At 35.6% G+C, this 25,565-nt stretch overlaps 1 protein-coding gene across 3 annotated transcripts in view; it reads left to right on the top strand.

Moving 5' to 3' along the window:
• Positions 1–22,193, top strand: part of PRKACB (protein kinase cAMP-activated catalytic subunit beta) — a 68,361-nt gene extending 46,168 nt beyond the window's left edge. Inside the window, exons 2-11 of one of the 3 annotated variants that reach the window (XM_030454879.1) lie at positions 862–870; positions 3,635–3,696; positions 4,629–4,757; positions 7,071–7,169; positions 8,158–8,240; positions 8,781–8,907; positions 11,120–11,215; positions 12,668–12,790; positions 14,890–15,054; positions 19,140–22,193. In XM_030454879.1, coding sequence (XP_030310739.1) covers positions 862–870; positions 3,635–3,696; positions 4,629–4,757; positions 7,071–7,169; positions 8,158–8,240; positions 8,781–8,907; positions 11,120–11,215; positions 12,668–12,790; positions 14,890–15,054; positions 19,140–19,265 — 1,019 coding nt within the window. In that variant the 3' untranslated portion in view covers positions 19,266–22,193. The remainder of the gene's footprint in view (positions 1–861; positions 871–3,634; positions 3,697–4,628; positions 4,758–7,070; positions 7,170–8,157; positions 8,241–8,780; positions 8,908–11,119; positions 11,216–12,667; positions 12,791–14,889; positions 15,055–19,139) is intronic. The other 2 variants (XM_030454880.1, XM_030454881.1) reach the window with 2 other exon arrangements.
• Positions 22,194–25,565: the final 3,372 nt, after the last annotated feature.

The following is a 25,565-nucleotide window of genomic DNA, read 5'->3' as shown; positions in this document are numbered from 1 at the left end:
ATAGGGTCAGTTTCCTGGCCTTGGCATACACTCCTTGCATCCTCATCTTCACTTTATTCAGCCATACACAAGTGATCCTTGCTCTTCAGTGCTTATGGGAACCTGTATATCGACAGTTCTTCCCTGGGTTTGTGGTTTTTTGATGTCCTTACAAAAATAAATCATACTTGTATGGTGATGATACAGGATACTTGTATGCATCCCAGAGTGCACACAGCAACTTCAGCTGTGCAGTTCAGACTTTTCAAGGGGGTTTGTTGCTGTTGTTGGGTAATAGGACTGAAATTTGCTTGTGAAATTTTTTTGGAGGCTGTTTGCCATTTCTGTGCTATCTGCCACATGCCATGCAATTCACACATGCTGTCTTTTGGAACAGAGTGATAAGCAGTGGGAAGATCACCCGATTACAGGTTTTATTGTAATCCAGCATGATGCAATGAGGATAGATAAACATACTTTTGTTAGCATCAGTTCCTTGGATGTGTGTGTCTTGTAACAGATTAATTATTAAATGTGTCAACTTGATCTCCTGAAGTTTTCTAAGCTGTGCTTATTTCTGTGATGCATCATCTTTTTTCATACTGAATTTAGCTGCCTTTGGGTTTTGTTGGTTTTTTTTCCCTCATTTCTTTGCTCAAACATTCTGTGATTTAGCATGAGTCATTCTGTCTGTGTGGGAAAGGGCTGGTTTATTACAGGGTCCGTTCTTGAGTGGGGAGGGAAAAGGGTGGAATGTATTTGTGTTTTCTATGTGTTTGTTGTGGAAATGCATAAAACTTTTTTTTTCTTCTCTTTCTTTCCTCTCTTCATCATCTCATCTGTGTGGGTGAATGTTCCTGCAAACCCTTGGGGAACCTGTAGAGACTTTTGGTATGCTCATTCCTTCATTAGTGCCCAAAGTCAGATACTAGGAACAATTTAAAGACTAGAAAGCAAATGAGTTGCATTGTAACAATGTAAAGTGGCTAAAAATGTGCACTTGAGGAAAACTAAGTTATTATCTAACAAACCCATTTGTTTGCATCATCACAATAACACCAAAGTCCACTACCATCCAGTTGGTGTAAATTTTGATACTGCCCTTGAAAAGCAGAAATTAACTGAGGCAAGAGCTAATGATTTCCTATTGAGCTGTAATTTGCTAAGTACCTATCCTATTCCAAATTTTAAGTCCTGTTTTCAGAAGTGACTGAAGGGTATGTGTTTAAGTTGCCAAAATTCTGTTGAAAGGCACCTGCGCTATGGTGATGTGGGGCAGGAGCCCACGTGGCCTCTGACAGTGAGACCCAGGCACAAGTTGACACTTTCTCATTAGGAAGTAAACAGAATTCTAATAAAGCACACCACAGAATATGAAATAATTTTAAATGTATGTAGCTATTTTAGAGATAAATGAGTGCCATTAGGTAGTTTTGTTTTGAAAATGCATGTTCAGTGTTGCTTTCCAACTAGAGATTGAGTAAAATAGAATAAAGCAGAAGTTCTGTTGAAGGAGAGGTTGTGGCTTTTTTTAAAATTTTTAGTATTGTTTTACTTATTCCAGTAGTAGAATGGAGACAAAGATGACTACATGTAAATGTCACTGTATATTTTTATAAATTCTGAATATTTATATTTCCATGTAAAATATGTGGAAACTTAAAATATTTATATGAACAATGGGTTATTTAAGACATATGCACTGTAAAAACATGAAAAAAATGAGACTAATTATTTGATGTTTTCGTTGTGTTATACATTGCTAAAGTTAACATTCATTTCTAAGCTACAGCAACTCAAGTTTGAATGCTCAGCTTTTTTATAACCTTAATGACAGTCTTGGTTTTTTTCTTGTCAATAAGAGGAGATGTTCACGAGACTTTGTCATAAATTGATGTTTTAAAAACTTTGTCAGTAGTCATCACTTTATCGTTCATCTCTGTTCTCCTAATTGAAGAAGGATCATCAGGAATTAATTTGGACATAGTTATCCTTTTTTATGTTGGGAAGTTATTCCATGCCACAGTAAATCCTGTCCTTTTCTCAAATTAGAATGATTAAAAGTCATTACATGAGTAACTCTCATCATATAAAGACAATGGAAATATTTTCCTCACACAGGATAAATATGACAAAAGTTTTACAGATTACTCACTAAGACGTTTTTAACTCAGTGAGTTTCAATGCTAATATAAAATAGTTCCCTTGACATAGTTTTCTTACTCTACTTAACCAAAAGTTTAGGGTAATAAATATGTTTCTCATGACTGATATTGTTTGTTTCTCTAAAAATAAAATTACTGAGTTTTACAATTTTTTCTGTAATTTCCATTGTAGTGATGCTACTTCATCAGAGCCATAAACACTTCCTTAAGTATTTTGTGATAATTGAGTCAAGTAGCACACTTAAGGAGGTGAAAAAAGGAAAACAAACAAAAAATCATGACAAGCCTTCTCCAGGGCTGCTTTTTTTTGGGTTTTTTTTGTTTGTTTGTTTGTTTTTTGTTTTTTGTTTTTTTACTGCTGCTGTAACCATACCAGTAGTAGAATAATAAGAGATTTTTTAAAAAAGTTCTCTGTGTAAATCCTAATATTCTCTGAAAAGTACAAAAAAGTTTTGATTGATCAGATGATAGTTTACAATCCCCTAAAAACCAGTTTTTTATGACCATGAGAAGGTAAAATACAGTTGCTAAAACATGTATTTCTGGATAGTGACCAGAATAATCTTGGCACGTTGCTGAGTATTTTTAGAAATTGCTCATGGCAGAACGTCAGTACAGAAAAGCCACTATTATTAACATTGTAGTATGTGAAATGATTCAGAGAACACAAAAACAGTATGATATTTTCTTCTTGATTCTGTGACTCTTTCAGAACCACAACAATGTCTGAAACACCTCTGGTTTATGACTATATTAAGTAGTTGCATTGATCTGGCTGATAACTGATACAAAAAAATAGAACAGCAGGAAGATAATCTGAACAAAATATGTTGGTGCACATTTTAAACAGTCATCCAGATTATTTCTGTTATCCAGTTCCTTCAATTTCAAAAGAAAATTGATACTTAAAATTTATATTCTCTGACTGTGGGCATGCCTAATGTGTGGTGGTGTTGTAGCCCTGTGCTTTGTCTTTGCTTGCAGTAATGCTGTCCATTTGGTACCTGAGCTTGCAAACAGCCTTTAAATGAAGGTGATGGGGGAAAAAGCAATGAGATTTGCATTTTTTTCAACTGATAGTGCATAATGTCAATCTCATTTAACAAAAATTGATGAAAAGTCTATCTGTGTGGAATGGCTATTTATGGATGTTAGGTGTCTGTGGTTTTTTTCCCAGCAGAATTAAGAACATCTTACATCACCTTAAAGCCTGCTTGCTTATATAGTATTGTGACTTAATAGAGCTGGTGTAGTTTAAGTAATTTGTGTAGAATTATTTAGTTACTCCAGAAAGCTTACTGGTCGCTTGGAGATACTGTAGAACTCATAGAGGCGTTGGTGCTTGCTTTCATACATGGTTAAAATAGCATATTATGAGCTGAAATAAGAAGTTAATAATGAAGTTTACATATTCTGCTAACAAAGCATTTCCATTACATCCATGATGAATTACACTAATTTTCATTATATTTTATTTTTGTGTATTTTAGTGAAAGAGTTTCTAGCCAAAGCCAAAGAAGACTTTTTAAGAAAATGGGAGAGCCCCCCTCAGGTATCAGTCATTTAAGCATTCAGTAATTTTCTCTGTTGTGTCTTTTGATTGTTTGTTTTAACAGTGTTATCAGTGTGTTATCAATCTGTAATGAGCAGTGCAGAAAAGAGAAATAAGCTTAGTGTAATTTTTAAAGGAGTTTGTATTTGAATGTTGGGTTTGTCATTGAAGTTTATCAGCAAAGACTCTTCCAGATTTGAGCTGATGAAGTCCTTATACTGATCAACAGCTTTCTTGTACTGACAATTATGTTCACCAACTACATGACAAGACTTTAAATCTATTGGCATGTTCTAGCTGGCTTTTTGTAACACTGAGCTTTGGCATATCTGTAGTTTACCTTCTTAATAATTTCTCCCCTGGTGTTAAGGAGAATTAAGGGTATTAAGTCTATTGCCTGGGACCTTGGGGGCAAGTTAAAGAGCTTGTTAAGAGAGAAATCTTTTAAAAGCTGAACTTGAGAATTGGGCTTTTGAGGAAGGGTCATTATTGTTTTTCAAGCAGCATTTGAAATCCTATGGTAATGAATATCTGAGAAAATTTACTCCGTTTTATGCTCTCCAGACCACTTCCATGTCTCTAGCTTGGGGTTTAATATTCTTGTTTGTGAAACATGAGGGGGTTACTTATCTGCATGTTAAATTCAGGATCTGTTTAGTGCTAAAGGTTTCTTACTAGGCATGTGTCATCGGTAGGGACAAATTACTGAAATGTTGATGCAGTTCATTTAAGTCTTCTGTTTTAATGAGTGCAGTGTAAAATATCTTACTAAAATTCGACAGGCATGAAATGGTATCAACAGTATAGTTGGCCATAGTTGTCTTTGATAAATGTGCTTTTACTCAGTATTCTTTCATAAATCAGTTCATACAGTTAAAATTGTCTTTGGGTATTACATTGTAAATAATGTTATTATATCTTTGTACCTGTAGAATACTGCCGGCCTAGATGATTTTGAAAGGCAAAAAACCCTTGGAACAGGATCATTTGGGAGAGTTATGATGGTGAAACATAAATCCACAGAACAGTATTATGCTATGAAGATACTGGATAAACAGAAGGTTGGTGTAATTTATAGGGTTTTTTTGTGGTACAAACATTTGATGTAGATAAAGATCTGCTAATTGTTACTAAACTGTTGCACTTTCTGTGCTTTTGCTTATCACACTTAGACACTGATGGTACTTTAAACACTTAACTGTTTTTTTAGCCAGCAGATTCAGTTGTTTGGATTCTGTAGCTTTCTTACAACACCCAATAAAATTAATGGCAGGGTAAAGAGGCTCTAATTTCTGTCCAAGACATTAATAAAATGTTATCAGGTATATTCTTTGAAAAGAAAATACTGCTGTAGTTAAAAACATAAGTTCTGGAGATATGATTTAAGGCTCTGGATCTTGAGTAGTACATCATTTAATTAAAGACTGTTTTAAAATGCTCAGACAAGAAGAAACTAAAACAAGCTTAACTTTTAATGTCAATCATGAAATATATTTTTAATTGGAAAAGCTCAGTTTTTTTAAACATCAGCATTCTCCTATAACAGTGATTTCTAAAAATACTTTTTAAAATATCCAATTTATTTTAAAAGATATTCCAACATAGTACAACTGAAAGACAGCCCAGACCATTTCTACCTGTGTTACCCGTTATTAACCTCTGTATGGCTGGCAGAATCATGAGGGGAGCATTGCAGTAACAAGGGGCATGATGACTGTCTCACTGCTGCTGCAAAGAGAACTACAACTATGCCTACAAAATTATTTGGGAAAAGTAAAAGATCACGTACTTGAACTATTACAGTGAGCTTGCAGTAAAAGGTTCACAGCATTAAAGATGTTTCTATCCATCTTACAACAGAAAATATGATTTTGCTTATTATCAGAAGTCTGGACTGTTGCTTTAATGAAATACACAGTTTTTCAACCCAACTTAGCAAATATATTCACATATTTGTGAAGTCTTGTTAGATATTATATAATATATTAATGTTATACTAGCAACTTGTACTAACTGGTCAAAAATAGGAAATGGTTTAGGGAGAATGGATTTCTATTACTTTATATATTATAGAAAATGTACAAATACTGCTGTCATGCACCAGTATAACCAGCAGAAGAGGGAGGAAGGGTGGTAAAATCCTGGCTAGCAGTTCTGCTGAATGCTTCACAGTATCAGACTAAAATCTTAGCTGCTTGTTTTAATGGCCAGGATATTTGCAGTACCATAGCTTTTTAGGGATGAAGGGGATACTTCAACCAAATGAGGTGATTTGAGTGTAATTTTTATTTGGTTCCTGAAGATCTGTGATTCAAGAGAAATTTAATATGTTTAACTCGTGATTTCTTTTGTATGACATTTACTTTAAAATAGGAGTGTGTTTTTATAGATACTAACTTTTGAATCCAGAAGTCAAATTTAAACTCAGTTTCAGTAAGATTTGGAATGTATTGCTTATCTGTTATTTATAGCAGTTACATTTGATTGCTGAACATGTAAAACCAAGACTTGTTTTGATCACTCTTGTACATTTTCTTCTTGTTTTCTATGGAAAAAAAGGAAGTAATTTTACTTTGAAATCATGCCAATCTAAAAATAAGATGTAGATAAATCATGCAATAGGGATTAAGTAAAATGGAAATAATTGATTGTGTGATGTTGGGGTTTAGCCCATTTAACCAAAAGTTAATTACTTACTGAGAAAGGACAGTGATCAGAAATCTGCCACTTTCTGCCTTGTTAGCAGCTTAACATTATAATGGATCCCAAAGAGGTAGGATTTAATGTTTTTAATACTTTTGCTAAGCAGTTTGAGCAGAAAAGCAAAACCCATTGAAAGGTCTGGCAGAGGTATCCATGGTTTACAAGAATGAAACCTTCGAAACTGTGTTCTCCTTGGTCTTCTCTGTACTTAATTGTGAGCTGTTTAAAACAAGTCCATTTACTTCTGTTCACACATAACAAAATTCATAATTAAATGTGCCTGACACAATTTCCTGCCTTTCTTAGCCAAGGGTACAAAGATCAAATGGATTTTATTGAACCATCATCTTGCTGCAGAAGTATCTCCATTACAAGCACAAGTGATTCTTAGGGAAACATAAACAGATGTTTTCCTTGCTGATTCCTGTACTTAGCATGGATAAGAAACACTATTTCTAGAATCATCTGCAAACTGTATTGCATTAATGACTCTTTAAAATGTTGTTAGACTTCTATATCTCTTGGCGAGTTCTTTGTACTAGTAATACAGAAGGTTTTTCACTATTTGTAAAGTTACAAGCTTCATTTCAACTGATTTTTTTACAGTGGAAGATTTATCAACAACTATGAAATGTTGTCATTAAATGGAATATATTTTTTTTCTCTCCCAGGTTGTCAAACTGAAGCAAATAGAACACACACTGAATGAGAAGAGAATATTACAAGCAGTGAACTTCCCTTTTCTTGTAAAACTGGAGTATTCGTTTAAGGTAATCATTATTTTGCAAGTAGTTGTTTGGTTTCAGGGAAGCACATGATCAAACCTTAGATATTAAAAAAATTAACTTTTTATAGTTCAGTGGTTTATTTTTGTTTTCAAAGTTACTTCACTTGGCACTGTTGCCAGATCTTGAGCAGGAGTTCCTGCCCTTGTTGACACACTTGCAGACACCTCAGTTCACCAGATGATGATTGAAAGCATACCTCCAAATAAATTAAATTATACTTAATTTAATTTAAATCTTAGATATTACCCTTGTTTTGGAGAGATGCTAGCTTTTGTACAGCAAGGATCTTATGGGAATTCTGTCTTGGAGAGAAACTGGAGGATATATCTCTGTACTTATTGTAATTGCTCTTCATATTTTTTGTTTGGGATTTAGACTTTAGACAGAGCTTAGTGACCTGAGACAGGGCTCTTAACCCTGAAGGAAACAACTTCAAGATTAACTTACAGATTACAGGATATTATTGTTAGTCTGTAAAGAAATAAAGTATTCTCCTAATTTATGGAATTACATGTGTCCTCTATAAATTTCCTTTTTTTTTTTCTTTTTTCTTTTCTTTTTTTTTTTCCTTTTTTAAAAATACCATTTAAAATGAACAAACATGTTCTACCTTTTAATCTTAACAGTTTTGAGAGTTTTGAGGTTTGGGGCTGGGACTGCTGGGGACATACCTCAGGCTGTCAATTCTGAACTGTTAGGAGTACAAATTCTTGTCTTCAAGTAGGCATATCCTCTGCCTTCATGCCATTCTGTGTCAGGAGCTCACTGATTACTTTCCTGACCTACATTGTGCTCCTTTTGCCATGTATCTGCACTTTTTTCAGAATTTATATTTTGTGTTGCTTTGTATTTATCGAGGTCATTGCATGACTACAATTTTCATTATTTAGTAGAATACTCTGTATCTAGGGAATGACAGACACTATAGCATGCCTAACATCTATCTCTGTGTGTCTGCTTGCTTCCTTAGGACAATTCTAATTTATACATGGTAATGGAGTATGTTCCTGGTGGTGAAATGTTTTCACATCTAAGAAGAATTGGAAGGTTCAGGTAAGAGTATAAATCACATAATTCCTTGAAAAAGGCTTATGTTGCTTATTTGGAAGAGGGTTTCATAAAATCTATTACTATTGAAGAAATCATTCTGGAGGGATAGGTGCATTTAATTTACCCTTCTTTCAGAGGACTTAAAACTAGTGAAGCAATAAAAAACTTTAACTATCTTAAATTTTTCAGTTAGTTTACTGCATTATCTATGCATGATCAAATCTTGAAATTCTCATATGCATGTTATCACTGTAATTTATGATAGTTTCTAAAAGTAAAATGTAAAGTCTAAGCTCTGTATTGTAAGTACATTCATCTTGTTTTGCATGTGTATTTTACCCACCAGACAAATTAAATTTTGGGAATGAGTGTATCAGTTCTTAAATATATGCTGTTTGCCTGTTATGTTTTTTTCTGTCCCTTGTTACACTGTGAAAGAAATAGTAGAAAGAGACTTAATTTGTCTATCCCTGGCAGTTACATTGTTGTTTTAATGCTTTAGTATAGCACTGTGGTACTTAATAATCTTTTAATTCTTCACAGTGAACCACATGCACGGTTTTATGCAGCTCAGATAGTGCTAACATTTGAGTACCTCCATTCATTAGACCTCATCTACAGAGATCTAAAGCCTGAAAATCTTTTAATTGATCAGCAAGGATACATCCAGGTATGATATTCTTCATATATTTAGGGAGTGGAGTCTTATCTTACAGTATAGGCTTAGGTAATTCTAGCAAATGTGTTTAGAAAACCGGTCTGAAGCTGGCTGGCATCTTAGTGTGCATCCAGGGAGCACTAAAATGCCTTACTGATTAGTAACAGTTAAAACCATCAGGTTGTACTTCCTCTGACTGAAATTAAGTATGCATAATGGAGCTGTCTGCAGTTGAGCGAGTTGTCAAGATTTCCCTTGGGGTCTGTGGTGAGAAGTAGGTGATTACATGGCTCTGTTCATCTGACCTATTTTATATGTCTGCCCTAGAACACAATGAAATGTGCTCTAAAATGTCTGGTTCTGTACACTGTCTATCTAAATACTTTAGCATAACCATCTTAGATGTCAGTGTCGACAGTATAGTACTCAATTTCAGTCAGATGAACCCCACCCTTGAAGAGTCCCAACTTTCTCTGCATATGTGGACTAAGAGCTCAGTTCACATCAGAGCAGAACTGTGGTGCTGCAAGTAGCAACTTTGGTTTTACAGCAGCCTCTCATGGCACCTTCTCATCTTCCTTTTAGCTCTTGTGTTTTTGACCTAAATGAGAAGGTGCTATGCAGTGGCAAGCACTCTGCAAGACTTTGCAGTCCTTAAACCGTGGAACCTTTCCTTTCCTCACTATGTCACCTTTTGCTGTAGCAGAATCTTAACAGTAAAATTCATAATTAAAATGTTTGAGAAAAAGTGGAAAGGATTCATAACTTACATTGTTTACAACTGTAAAATAATTGTGCATGGAGAATAAAATAATGATGTAGAGAGAAGAGAAATGCAAGTGCTATTAATGTGGTTGGGAACACCATTAATGTAAAGCTATGAAGGGTTTGCTCCAGAACTGGCAACTCTATATGCAACAGAATGGTTTTTTGGTGGTGGGAAAACTGCAGGTAACGGGTCCAGTGGTCACTCTTCCCATGTGAGGTTGATTCCTTTCTGCTTCTGAACAGAGAGAGGGATTTGTGTTCATATGTTGATACTGCAGCTCAAACTGATTTTTGTTTAGAAACTCCATTCACTTTCTTTTTCAATTTTAAGGCCATTAGCATTTGTCCTGTGTCTTCAGTTATCCTCACACAGACTGATGTGCAGTTACAGACCTAGAAACGATGCTTTGCTGACTGAAGCAGATCTCTCTAGTCAGCACATCACCCTTCTCTGTTTAGTTCCAACTGTGATTGCTGCTGTTTCTACCAAAAATGAAGCAAAAGCTGCCTTGATAGTTTGAATTTCGGCTTGTTTAATTGTGACACAAGTGAATGAGAAACATCAGCACAAGCTATTGAATAATTGGCAATGATTATCATTGTGGTACAGGATGTTTTCTCAGGAAATAGACTGAAAATGCTTGCAGGAGGAAGCAAAAGAAATGGATCCCCAAACAAACATAGCTCACTAGCTTGAAACAGATCCCAGAATTTCATGTGTAACTCCATGTCCTTCCCTATGTATTTCACAGTAGGGTCCAGGAAAAACCACAGTGAGGATGATACCCATGCAGAGGTCTGAAAACTTAATGCAGAACACATGACGAATGGAATGAATAATTTATAATGGCCAAGAAGTTGCCATTTTTAAAGTAAAGATACTGCTATATTCCACAAACACATGCACCCCCAAGTCCTCACATAAACAAGCTTGACTCTGGCAATACTTTCAAAGATACTCAGAATCAGCAGTTACTGGAAGACCTCTAACCTTTATACACTTGTGCAATAAACTTCTAAATTTACAAGATTGATGGATACCTTGACCCTTTTTGTGATTTGTTTATTTGTTAACTAAAGGAAAAGATAAATGTCTTGTTCATATTCATGTGTTTTAAGCTTTCAGTAGTATGAACAGTCTGATGGAAAAGTATAAGAGAAATTATTAAAGTAATTACAGTACATGTACAAGATTAGTAAGCCATAGTTCCTACTGATTATTGAAATTGTAAGTAGAAGCTTATGTAAGGGGAGAAAGAACCTGTTTTGTCATGAGAAACCTTTTTTCTATCTGAAGTAGAAGTATCAGGACTGGCTACTAAAGGTACATCAGACTATGTGATTCAAGAAAAAAAATTTTCATCTATATAAAAGAGCTTTCCCAAGTATTTCACGAGTACTTAATTGTAAATTTTATTGTAAAAATGCACTTATAGTCACTTTCTTCTATTGACAGGTCACAGACTTTGGCTTTGCAAAAAGAGTAAAAGGAAGAACTTGGACGTTATGTGGGACTCCAGAATACCTGGCACCTGAAATAATTCTCAGCAAGGTACTTTGTCTTGGTGTTCAGCTATGTATTTGATGCAGTTAAAACTTAATACTTTGTTTTTAAACTCTTAGGGGCAGACAGTAGCTGATACTTCCAAAAATCAAATCTTGACTAGTCAGCTCTTTATGAATTACCCAAAATGCAATCATTGCATTGTAAATTTAGCATACTAAAATTCACTCCAAAGCAGGGACACATGTAACTGTACAGAACTTTCTACACCTGTCTGTCATGTAACTTGGAAGGGAAAGAGGGATTTGAAGAATCTGTAATTATGCTGTTTAAAAAGCAGCCATATCAGAACATCACATCTGAGTGATTATGATCTGAAGTGTTAGCAGAGTAGAACAGAAGCTCCAGAGGTAAAAGGAATCTCATATTGGGTGAATCAATAGTCCCTTTACATTAAATCAAACATACAAGCCTCTGGTTTTATACATAAAATACATGCAGTCTAAGTTTAGCACTAATGAGTTTTTGTCTATTACTTGCACTGTTTGAATGTAGAATAAATATTGTTTATAGTATTGCTATTCAACTCTAGCGCTTCATGTTTTACAAAGAAAAAATACCCTTATAGTTTATAGAACTGCTTGGGATATAAACAGTCATAATGCGTAATGTAAAATGCTGTATTTAATATGTGGGTTAGTGAAATAACCTTTGCAGGTCTTAAAGTAAATTGAAAGTACTTTTATTATGGGAGAAAATGTTAGTTATTTGCAGCATTTTTTTCCCCTAAAGCAGCAGAAGAAATTGAGTTGTGTCTATGTTATTCTCCATAACAGATTTTTCTGGAAAAACTGAATATTAGACCTGACCTTTGTAAAAGATCTCAGAGAACACATATGCAATATTGATGTGTTCATGGAGTTTTCTGTCTTTTTTTAATATTAAAGAGGGTTTACTAATTCTTTTCTATGCAGGCACTAAAGATCGAACCATAAATGACTCTCTAACAGCTAATTAACTAAACTTTTATCCTGTTGCAACTGGTTAACTAAGTATGAAAATGAATGTTCTAAAATACAGATAATGGAGCAAAAAATTGATGGTGTAGAATACAGGAAATGTCATTATATTTAATGAAATTTCTCAAAGCTTTGAAAGAAGTTGCAGTGGTTCTGTCACAAGATTATTTTGAGTTTAAATGAATAAATAAATAGTGTTAATTTCTGTCACTTAGGGAGTCTTGTTGCATCAGTGTAAAGGCAGCACTGACACTCAATGCAGAAGTGTGTGCAAACTCATTTCTAACACTTTTTCTCTGTCATCAATGTATTAATTTTATTGCTGTTGAAATCAATGAGCTTCAGTTTGAGCTGGGTTGGAAGTCCTATGTTTTAGACAGCCAATATTGTGCTTGCTTTCTTTGAATTCCATAGATACATATTGAAGATCTTAAACTATGTTAGAAGTTATAGAAATGTTGTTATTTCTCATTTTATCCAGGGTTACAACAAGGCAGTGGATTGGTGGGCATTAGGAGTGCTAATTTATGAAATGGCAGCTGGATATCCCCCATTCTTTGCAGATCAGCCCATTCAGATTTATGAGAAGATTGTGTCTGGCAAGGTGAGTGAAGGCTTTAAGTATTTTCTCAGATACAGTTGTTTGTCTTGGGTTTTTTGTGTGGTGTAGATGCAGAATGTGCTAGCTACTAGACAGTGTAGTTTGTAATATATATTTCTGAAGTACAGACATCATTACAGTAATATTAAAAATCGAAGTTCTAAAAATCTGTTCCCTGTCTTCAAATTTAAATGCAAGTTACTAAATTTAAAGACATTGTGGTATTATATCCTTCTGTGCTTAGATAAAAATGATCTCACAGCTATTTATTTTTATGCCTAATTTGGCTAGCTATTTCCTTTTCTAGAAATATTCTTACAGCTTTTGAGAAGTTCTGAAGAGTTTCCATAATTCATAGTAGGTTTCTTTACTTCTGCAAGACATGTCTAATGTTCTGTTCAGCTTTCACTGTTATACAAAATTTTTTCAAAGTGTTTTTCACTTATTTTTCATTGATATCTCTTAATGTTCCAATTAGCATGAAAATGTGATCATTCTGTTGTTTCTCCTGCTCACCAGTGTTGTCTTCATGTTTCTTTGTGCTCATTTGATTTATTACAATTCTTCTCTTCTTTATCCCTACACAAACACATGCCATGCCCCATCTCATCTGCTCCTGTAACTCTAATTAAGGGAATTGCCTCAGTGGGCAATTCCTGTCTATGACCTTATTTAAATCAAGAGGGTGGTTGCTTTTTGAAAGCCTAGTATTGTGACTCTTCAGCTGTCTCCATAAATATATGGGAATTCATTCGACAGAATTACAGAATGTTAGGTGTTGGAAGGGACCTTGAAAGATCATCAAGTCTTGATCATTTTGTTCAGTTTTATCTAATTTGCTTAACATTTCTGCTGTTGATTATCAACCTTTTTTTACTGATTCCAAGGGTGGGTGGTTGCTGGAACAGCAATGGACTTAAACTCTGGAAACTCTAACATTCATTTCTCAGCTAGCAGTGTGTTTGTTTTATAACCTGAAGTCTTCCATTTAGTCTGCCTCATGCACTTAGTTCTCTACTTTAAAAAATGAATTAGCATTTCCTTACTTCTCAGCTATCTAGGTGTTATGTTCATTAAAACCTACAAATTTCTCATGCACTACAGTAGAACCATACTGACAGGTAAACTGAAGCAGTGTTCCTGAATATCAGATGTCTTGATTTCAGAACATGTTTTTATGTTAATTTTTCAGAACATGTTTTTATGTTAATTAATTCCATGTTCTGCATTTACTTCATAACCAATCAGCAGAATATAGGGAATGTAAAATGTTGAAAATATGAGCATGACAGATTCAACTTTCTGCCTGTTCCTTTCCCCTTTCTTCTCTCTCCCATCTCAAATGGTTTCAGTAGATCTTTTGCTAGTAAAACCTCATGTAATTGCATCCCATTAATCATCTTCAAATATTCCTTAGCCGGGTTTGAATGAATTGTATTCACAAGTCACTCATTTGTGTGCTGTCTTCAAATAGTGTGCTGTATTATTTATATAAGGCTTTTGGTGTCAGTGTTATCAGAAATGGATTACAGTACAGCATAAAGTTTCAGATTGTATTTTCATATATGATTGTTGAATGTTCAATTATTGCAGCGTGGGTAGAGCCCTTCTTAAATCTTCATTTGCAAAGCCAAGCAGTGATATGTATTTATAGGCTGTAGATATGCCATGCTATACTGTATCTCCTGTGGGCCTCTGTGTGTATTTATATAGAGAGGTATAAAATATAGAAAATTTCAGTTCTAGGAAATAGTTGAGAATGCCTCGAGATGATGTGGTGTTAGTCACATACCAACTTAAATGTATAGCTTTTATGTCATTGTAACACTAAATTGTCATTTTTTCCCCAGTTCAATCACATCTAGAAAATTTCAGCTCAAAAAACTAGATATGCAAGGTAATGCAATTGATCACAGCTCTGTGAAACAGAAACATGTGGAACAATGAACATCTCTCTTGTCGTGCATTCCTGCTTGATTTGGTTTTAGTGGAAGAACAGAAAAGGCTCAAATGGTTCCTTTTGTGTGAACATTGTTTTACTTCACAGGGGCAAGAATCAAATTTGTATATTGCTTTTAATGTTGCGGATGTATAATTTTTAGGTAAGGTTCCCATCACACTTCAGTTCAGACCTGAAGGATCTTCTAAGAAATTTACTCCAGGTAGATTTGACCAAACGATATGGAAATCTCAAGAATGGTGTAAATGACATAAAGAATCACAAGTGGTTTGCAACTACAGATTGGATTGCCATTTATCAGAGAAAGGTAGGAACCTTCCTGATCAAAACTATTATGGGTCTTTAAGGGGTTGAAGTAAAATCTCTTTAACTATTTTTTAAATTTTTTGCTTTGAAAAGGTGAAACTGGTTTAATCTTTGAGACCCTGGAGAGTATATATTGGTGGAATTATGTTTGTTTCCTGTTGGTATTTTATCCTGGACCTCTGTGTTACATTTGTGTTCTCTTAACTTGTGTTGTGCTTTAGTCTATTTCTGGAATTATCTCAGAATGAGCCATCTCCTGCCTCTCTCGCTTTTTCTTTAACCCCTGCTACAGTGCCATCTATAAATACTCCTTCACAGCAGAGAGGAATTTGTTTTCCTTTCCAGCTAGTTCTTGGCAACCAGACTGCTTCAGTGTGGAGAAGCCCTAGCCAAAGCTAGAGCTTTTCTTTGTCTGAGAAAGAAGTGTGCTCCCTCCTTGCTCTTGCTTTATCTGTGGCTGGGATGCAGTCAGCTGTGGAGAGAGTCTGCTGAGGAGTTTTTCTCTTGACTGCAGTTCCATAAGAAGAGCCCTGCTGAATGTTCTTCCTGCCACTTTTAGTTGGTTTTCTAGACTTGCCTGACCAACATGACTTTTAACATGGTTTTTAGAAAGTCCATGCCTGGTCTGCACTGTGAACTTTAGATTTGTGTGAGAATGAAAGCAAGGGAGACAGTTGGCAGTGTTTTCAAGGTACAAGCAGCCATGAACATAGCATTTGGAGAGGCAGGTAGTGGCTGCCAGGATGAGTGAGGCAGAGCTGGGAAAGGGAGCTGGGAAAAGGAGTAAGGAAAATGACAATTTAGTTTAGGCGTGTGTTTCAGTAGCTCCAGAGCCTCCCTCTCCCCTGGAAGGTAGAGTTAAAGTTAAATATCTGGAGATGAGTGAGTTGCTAAAAATATATTCCTAAGAATTTTATTTGTTCTCTTAAATGCAACCTTGAATTCTTGTTTTTTTCAATAAGCAACAATAAAATACTAAAACAACCTGGTTGTTATTTGTCCCAAATGGCTCATGTGGAGAAATAATTTTGTGTCTAGATATGAAGAGGTTAGAGTGAAGCAATAAGACATTTGTAGGAATTGTTTTACATTGTTTTAGTGCTAACATGAACTTGCTGCTGTAACAGCAGTATTTTAAAGGCCAGACCTAAATACTAACAATAGTTTATAAAAAGGAACTGGTTGTTTGACTACACAAACTGACAGTGCAGTTATTGTAGTATTCAGTAATGTATTAATTACTCAAAGACAAGGTGCAATTATCACATCCTGTGTTCTTTCTATTACGAGTAGATGTTTTAAAAAAGATTCCCCACTGCAGAATTATAATTATCTGTTCTTTGCTTCTCGGTGCCTGTTTACAAGGCACACTTATATGTACTGAGTTTCATCCACCAGTATGCAGTTTGGGGATACCCAGGTGCTATACTAAATCAGATAAATTAATTAATACTATGCTAAATATTCTTAGGATTCCTTGTGCACTGCTATAGAGATTTACTTTTACAGATACAAGTGTTTTAAAACACGAAGTAGTACTACAGTCAGAATGGCTATTACTATTTTTGGAGGGTTGTGAAAAAGTGAAAACTGATTGCAAGTAAGTTTTTAGCTTCTAATTATAAGGAATAAATACTACTTAGGGTCTGAAACAACAGTATGAATTGTAATATCATTTGCACAGTCACAGAAATACTGCAATAGATTTTAGATTTATATTAGCTTTTCACGGTGACTGTTGTCTCACCATCTATTTTCCTCAGTAAATGCAGTGTTCTTTGGCAGCTAATGTAATGTGAATAATTTGTTATGCTAAAGTCATAAGAGAATCTGTCAATTACTTAGTATTTCAGATTACATCAAGTCATTTTCTGTGTGTGTTCGCATTGCTGTTTATTAAAATGCTGCCTGATAATATGGTTGCACTTAGGGCCAAACAGGCATTTCTGCTATAAACCAGTGTTATCTCCTGCCTTCTCTTTTTAGCAATTTCCATAGTGAAGATAATAGGAAAGTCTGAGAGGTCTTTGGTGAACGAATATTGCTCCAGCAGCAAATAAGATATTTCTTGTGTTCTGAGCTTTGTTGTAAGGAAGTAATTGAAAATCAGTTTGAGAAGATTCAGAGACAGAATTCAGATAATGGTAAAATGTGCCTCTGTGGGGTAGGTATGTCCACAGACTGTATTCTGTCAGGATTAATCAACTGAACATGTGTACTCTTATAGCAACAGAAGAATAAAAACATGAGAATTGTAGCACAGTCTATAATTGCAGAAAGTAAGTGTTCTTTCTTGCAGGTGTACACAGTTAGCACGCAAAGTCAGCAGAGTTTAATATGTATTAGTCTATGCTGTACCTCTTTAATTTACTGATTTCCATGCACACACAACCCAGCCATCAGTAATCTACCTGGGGCACTGAGCAGCTCCTGCACAGTCTGATCTCATTCCCTGCCCCAGCTGGAGCTGTGCCTGCAGATCTCGCTCCCCACCGTGCTGCCTCTGGCACACATGCTCCTTGGGAAGTCCCAGAGAGAGATACCTGGCAGATTGCTCTGCATGTCCAGGTTTAAATTTGAATCACCTCAGTAATTTTTCTTACCATAAGGGTGAATAGATCAGACATCTGTCAAGTGAAAAAGAGTCATGTGGTACCAATAATCATGCTTCCAAATCCAGATTGTCCTTAGCTTGTTGCACAGCATTTCTCCTTCTCCCTGGTCTTCTGTTCTCTCTGGTCCCTTCCTTACCATCCATTCTTCATCATTGCCTCAAAATCCCTCCAGTCCCAAATCCTGCTTATTCCTTCTTTCAACATGCATTTGATTCTAAAATTTAGATTATTTTAGAATGTAATTAAGCTTAATTTTGAATATGGAGGTGTGATAGACTAGAAGGATTAAGAAGTGAATTAATATTATCTGAGTGAAGGTGGAATTTAGTATTCTGTTCCCAAATATAGCATTTCAGTGTCTGCAAGTTGGGAACATCTCCTTTTTATCTTTTTTGTTTGGTTGGCTGTTTTGTTCTTTTTTTTTTATTCGTTTGGTTGCTTTGGTTTTTTTTGTTTGTTGTGTTTTTTCCCTGACTGTGTAGGGACAGCATAAGCTGTGAGGCAGTAATACTGCAGGTGTGTCCCTCTGCTGACCTATATCTTCATTTAAATTCATATTTAGTTCAACTTCAAAATGAGTAGAGGCTGAAGTGTGTGCTGAATTGGGAGAGAAAGATGGAAACACTCAAACTGTAGCCACACCCAAGGACTTTATTGTAAATTCAACCTCAAGAACCTGCAGGTTCCCTCAGTATTAAGAAGCAGCAGTTTAAAGGGTTCTGAAAAATGACTGGTTCCAGTTACCTGAGTGTGCATGCCTTACTGCCATACAGCTGGCAGGAGGTGCACTGTATCTCAAGGCTAATCAAGTGTGGATGTGAGGCTGTGCAGGCAGTCTTTACCCAGGAGGGCATTTCAGTCATTAATTAGAACTGGCTTTCTGTAAAATCTTCTACTGCTCCCCTCAAGTCATTGCTGGTCTCTCAAGTTGTACTCTGGTTTTGAGAAGACTTTTACTTCTTTCTTACAGTTAGGCCCTAGGAGGAACTTTGTAGGAGATGCAGAACAGATTGTTTTAAACTGGTAATAGGTTAGTATTTCTTTGGAAAAAGAGGGTTGGTGTTAAGTAGGAAAAAAGGGGTTCCAAACTGCCCTGAGATTTTTGAGTAGTGTTGATGTAAGTCATTCTACACTGCTTCTGCCGTGACCGTGTGACTCCATGCAGCCACACCACGCAGCTCCAGGAGCAGGGGCTTTTCTGCAAGAACAGTACTAAACTTTGTTTTGAAGTGGAAGTATTTTTAAATTTATGTTTATCTGCCTTTTCCAACTCATTCATACATCTAGGCCTGCACCTTAGGCTAGTTTTGTGTTCCATGACATTAAGCTGGTTCACTCTAATATCTGGTTTCTTGCAGGACTTCAGGAATAATAATAAGAGAATATTGTTGTGCTCCTTATCACAGTGTTAAATCTAAAACAGGCTGATACCATTTCTTACATTGTTTTTTTTTCCCCCAAAAAAATACAGGTAGAAGCTCCCTTCATACCAAAGTGCAGAGGACCTGGAGATACCAGCAACTTTGATGACTACGAAGAAGAAGATATTCGTGCGTCTCTAACAGAAAAATGTGCAAAAGAATTTGCTGATTTTTAGTAGGAGTAAGAGGACAAGATGACATCAGGGCTCACATTGGGATCTTTGCACTCTGTTAACAGATGAGGTGGAGCTGAGACCATCATATGTCAAAACAGTTACCTAGTTACTTCATTCCACAAAGCTGACTGAGGTCTTTATTGCCATCTTCCATGTGTGCAGTTTGCACCAACCCTTCTAACTAGGCACAATTAAGCAAGCACTGTTTGTGCAGTAACACAGAATTATAGACCACTTTCCTACTTAACTTTGGTTTCTGTCGTTCTTTGTTTCTGTGTATTGTTCATTTTTCCCCTTTAAAATGAAGTAGTTTTTTACCCAAGAATGCTCCATTTTATTTTGAGTAATGTATTATTTGTGTGAGTGAAATGGAAGGTGTTGCGGCTAGTGTGATTTAGACTGAAGTGAAAGATAAATGTTGCTTCTAGTCTGTGCCAGCCAATAATTCTTGTCTGTCTTGTGTCTGATGCTACAATTTATAATTTTTAGTAGCTCAGACTAAACCTAGCCAACATTTTTAGCATTTTTGAAGGTAGTATTTATCGCCATATAGATGTCTGCTAAATTAACTTAAAAACATTTCTTCCTGGAGGCTGACCAAAATTCAGTAGAATCAATTGGATGGCTTAAGTAGGGGACAGTAGCTTGACCCCGTGCCTTGGTTTTCTACATCCCTGCAGTTTTCATCACTGCCTCCTTCCTTTTTATTTCCCATCCAGGCAGTAGGTAAATTGCCATAACCAGACTGTACCATGGAAAGCTTACAGTCTCATGAGAGGGAGTAATTCCACCTGGTCTGGACTTTGAACCGTATTGAACCAAGTCAACTACCAGCATTTCAGTTGGCAGGTATGAAACAGCTTTTTTAAGAACATGAACCCTAAACTCTTCAAGGAAGTTTTGGTCAGTATTGTAGAGAATATGATTCATTTTGATTCACGTTTTCTTTTTTTTTTTAAACAACAAAAGAAAGAGCCAGTGTTGGGCTCTGAAGCTATTCCTTATTTTGAGCCTTTTTGGATTAAAAAATGGCATCCACTAAAATAAGAACCACCACACCACAAAACGTAAAATGCGCTCTGCCATTAGCTATGGAAAACAAATGGTTTAGCAAATGCAAAATAATGTTCTAGATGCATTGCTGGATGAACACGGTTCTTTTTTTGTTAGCTGTTAAAAGCAAGAGGTTATTGCCAAGTTTTTATTCTGGTATACTATATTAGTAAACTGAGGATGGAGTACTGCTGCAATCATTTTCTTTTTAATTACAGCACTTCATTCGTGAAGAAAAGAGAAAGTTTAAAAACTGCAACAGCTGGGTTTATTTTAGTTGTGTGGTGTCTTCATTTATAACCTAGTTTCTTTCAATCAAACAGAATGTATGGTCACACAGATATAAGTATTTGGGCTTAATCATGTTTTGTATACTCTCACCAACTGACTTAAAAGATACTGCTATCATGTGCTAGCTTTGGACACTTTTACACATTTATTTCAATGTTAATAATCAGTGGCTCAGCACTTTTTTGGGGGTTGCTTTTAAACTTATTCATAGTAGTTTTATTTGTACACTTGATTCTGGCTGTCTCAGTGACCTGTCTTTAAACAGCACATCAAAACAGTTTAAACTAGACTCATATTTTACAATAAATTTACATGCATACAAGGATTAATTGTTTTTTTAAAAAATGAGCTATATTGATACATAGCCATTGTATTTGTTTGAATGTCAGTGCAAGTAAAGCAACCACTGGCGTTCCTCCCTTTTAATCTGTATGACACTCCTTTAAGAAAAGCCTTTGTAGACATTTTACAAAAGAGTATGAAATGTACCATCCAACATTCTGTATGTTTAGGTTGTTGAGCATTTTTTGCACAACATCATTAGGAGGCTGACACTGAATGCAGTCTTTGTCCACCCATATTTACATATGTGCAAGAAAAGTATAAGATACTTTGCTGTAGCAAATTTTATGTAACAAAGATATATCGTCACATTAATAAATTTAAAAAATCCTTTGTATGAAAATGTTAAAATCTTTTGTATATCATTTAGACCAAGGACATGCTGCTGTATGCTAGCTGTATGCGATAAATTCTACAGTAACTTTGTTGTCATTTATGAACTTTAAAAGATTTTAATAAATGTTGGAGATCACAATTTGATTCTGTTATGATTTTAATTTTTAATCATTACATTTATAATTCTAAGGTTCAAAGACTTTTCTGTTTTGTAAAATACTGTAATCATTCATCTTGCGTGTACAATAAGACAAAAGTCTAGGAAATTGGTTCTGACATGTCTGTCTGATATCCAGATTAAACTCTATGTGGGCATAAGTGGAAAAGTCATCTTAATGCCATGGTATTATGCTATTTTTTAAATTTTATGAAAATCCTGTTAGAAATAAAACACTTTTCCAATATGGCATAATAGACTTCAGCATGGAAATGAGATTCTATTTTGGAAAAGGAGGGGAACTGTGCAATTTCCAAGGCATTAGCAAGTACATTTGACAATGTGAGTATTATACAACCCTCTCATTTAAACATAGTCATAAAATATAACTACAGAATATTATGTTACCTGTATTTAATTTGAAAAATCCTTTTCACAATATGGAAAAATTGTATATCTATGACAGTAGAAGCTTGTTAATTTTACACATTTGAGGAATTAAGTGTTGAACTATATGGTATATTTTAATTGTACTCTAGTTGTATGTAACTTTCATTTCCAACATAAAGGATTGTATCTCATTAAGTAAATTGCTTTTTTATTATCTTGTCAGTTGCATTAAAACCCTTATTTTTAAATCCTTTAAAGTATTTTACTAATTTTTGCAAATAGATGTTTTTAAGTGCTGCAATAGTGTGCAATATAGTAAACATTTATATACAGAAGTGCAAATTAAATTATGTACAACACTTGTGCTGCTTCTTTGTGAATCAGAATGTTGTATGATGAGAGTTGTTGCATCTCCCCACACACTGCAAACAGGGTTTGGAAGCAAGAGGAAAAACTTCAGAAACATACTGCACATATTAGTTGGGACCCATTAAGCTTTACATTAACTAGGGTGTTCAAAGAAGATGATGTGGAGAATACTAAAGGCTCTATGAGAAGTCAGTGAGTTGGACTTCTTAGACAATCAAAGATGAGCAAGGTGATCATTAGCTGCAATATTGTTTGTCTCCATATTTTCACATTCAGACTCTATGCTTTTTATAACAATTGCCTGTTTTTAAACTGTCTGCAGATCCTGCTGTACAAACTTTGTGCTGTGTCTCATTGTGCTGTGAAACTGATAGAAGTAAAGACTCTTCATGGTCTTGGCATTGTCTGTCTTGAGGCTTTTTCTGCAAATGTTGTTTGGAGAGGCTGTGGCACCAGTTCCTTGTAACACAGCTCCTCCTCTTCCTGCTTTCTGAGGGGAGCTTTGGTCTCTGCTTCTGCTGCTGTACCTCTACTGACTGTGGTTTTGTGTTCTTTTGTAGTACAAATGCTATATTCTGTTTTAAAGGCCTTTGTACTTTCTCTAAAGCTGAGCTAAGAAACTACAAAAAATTGTCTTCTGCTTTTACTTCAGCTCCCATGCAAACACAGCATGGTGAGCAGCAGATCTGAAGGTCTCATTCACATCTGTTCTTTCTAATTGTCACGTGTAAAGAGGACTTATCCCAGACTGGGATTAGACAACCATTCCCTAAGAAACTGGTAAAAAAAAAAAAAAGGCTGGGCAGTGATCACTTCCAGTAGAAGGGTTAAAGCACCACAGGGATGTTTTAATAGATAGTAAATGTGTTATCTTAAATAGGAATTATGTAAAGTGTTGGGGTTTTCAGAAATGTAAGATGGGTATCTCAGGGCAAGCTAGGCTCTCAAGATAGCCTTACCTTCCTAAGTTCTGAGCTTGATGGTGAATGAAAGTTTGAATTAAATCAGAGGTCACATCTTTTGTTGTTCCCTGTTTGTTTTGGGTTGGGTTGGTTTTGTTTTGGTTTTGTATACTAAAAAAGGGGTGACTACCTGAATGAAATGTGTAGGTTGAAAATGTAGTTTATTAATTGGGATGAGTTTCTCAATAGTCTATTTCAAAGTCAGTAAGATTTCCTATAGAATCCTTACAGTCTGCTTGTCTTGTTCTCTCCCTCAAATGGTAAACTACAAATGCCTTTGAAAAAATGTATCTCTATAAATGGGGTTTATGAGGCTTTTTTTAATTATTATTTTCAAGCGTACTTGTGATGCTCATTTGCTGTCACTTATGGTGAGTGAAAGGTGTAAGGAAGAGCCAGTGATAAACTTGCAGGTGCCTTGTTAGTGCTTGGTCTACAAAATTTTAGATTTTGATAGATTACACAGTAGCAATGTAGTATCTAATTGTAAATTTTGCTCTGCAGTAGCACCCTGCCTGAGGATGAGGCATTTTTTCTAAGAACCAGATACAGAAAATAGTTTGCCAAATGTGTGGACATGACTGCAGCACAAAAGCACTTTAGGATGAAAAGGTTGCTCTAGTTGGAAGGAGTTTGAGGATGGAACCAGTTCTCTGTTCCCATACGTATTCAAACACAGTAACAGATGTTTTCCTTTGCTGGAAGGTAGAGGTCAGAGACTTCTTCCTTTGCCTTGGCTTCCAAGATACTGTGGAAGACTGGAAAGGACATAGATGAGGCTATATTGATGCAAATGAAGCAAGGTCTCAGCAGCCTGGCACACAGTGCAGCATGTTCTGAGTGTGTCCAGTCAGCTATAGGAAGAAATACTGATGGTTACTACCACAATTAGAAATGTGAGGTACTGGAAAGGCTTTCTGAAATTCATCCGCCATCAAAATAAATTTATTATATCACTAAAAAAAATCCAGCACTTCTCATTTATGTGTAGTGGCATATCAGTGTTCTGGTCTACACAGCAATATCACAAAAACTGTCCTCTACTAGAAGGATGTATTGCTCTTCACTCTATATCTAAATTGCTGCTTTGAATATATCTATATATCTATATACAGTTATATTTGCAACAGTTCAACAAAAATAATTGGTGTGTCCTTTCAGTCCATCTTTACCATCATCTTTTTCCTTGATGTTTGCACAAAGTGTGGATCTAGGCATCAGGACTCCATTAAGGATAGGTAACACCTTGGATGAGCAAAATGTTACACTTTGGATGAGCAAAACAACATAATTCACCTGTCTGGCAGGTATGTTAGTTGAGGCTGATCAATCACTCTTTGGTTGTTTCTCAAATGCCCAGAGTTTATAAAATAATCTCTTTCAATTTCTACTTCAAAAAGAAATTATAATGGAGTTTCCCAGTAATTATGGTCTCTTTCTTTCCCATTCTCTTACCATACATACTGGGATATATGCATCTGCAAGCTTGATTACTGCTGGGAAAACCAAGAGGTGAACAGGTAGCCTTAGTATCTACATTGTATGGTACCAGATCATTCTAAGAATTACATGTAATACAGGTGTTGGTTGCATCATAGTGATGGAGTTTGTTAATGTTAGCACATTTGTTCATGTCAGGAGTGTGGTTTTCTTTCTATGGAAGTATCTGCTCTGTGGCTTAAGGCATAACCCAGGGACTTGGGTCTCCGGGAGAACTTCCACATCAGAGCTGCCACCCATGGCCAAAGCACCCATGCCTCACCCATTCTGGAAGAGAATTTCATAATGGGCCTGGGTCAGCTGCAAGGTGTGTTTCCTGCCAAGACACATATTGCAATGGGGAGGAAGGGGAGGGACTCTCCTTTATAACTCCCTAAAGTCTTCTAAATTAGCTGTTCTATGTTAAAGCTGCACAAGGAAACCTGGAATATCAACGCTTTTTTACTAGGGATTTTTACAACCCAAAGCAATGCTTTGGGGCATTCATAGTTTTATGTTTAGAGTTATTAAAGTGATCCTAATTCTGTAACTGCTTGCTGACTAACAGAACTCTTAATTTTCTTGAGCTTTTTTTTATGTTCTGGACTCAAATCAATTCCACCTTCTCCTGTCTTCTCTTTAAGGAAGTGCTTTATCTGCGTTCATTTGCCAGTAGATGGCACATTTGTATGGTGTGGAACCATGTTAGGTGTGTCAGCTGCAGAGAAGAGTAAGAACTTGAGGCATGGAAAATAATTAATGGCAGTAGGGAATGAAAAATTTGGACTGTACCATTCACTTAATGTGTCAGATAATGTATGCAATGCCAACCATGAGTATTTGTTGTTCATGTAGTAGATTTTGTCTCTAAATCCTTCTAGAGTTAGTTATTACTACTTGCAATGTGTTTGGGGTTTTTCT

This window comes from Calypte anna, chromosome 8 (assembly GCF_003957555.1).
Source record: "Calypte anna isolate BGI_N300 chromosome 8, bCalAnn1_v1.p, whole genome shotgun sequence".
NCBI lineage: Eukaryota > Metazoa > Chordata > Aves > Apodiformes > Trochilidae > Calypte > Calypte anna.
This window is presented reverse-complemented; position numbering and strand designations above follow the sequence as displayed.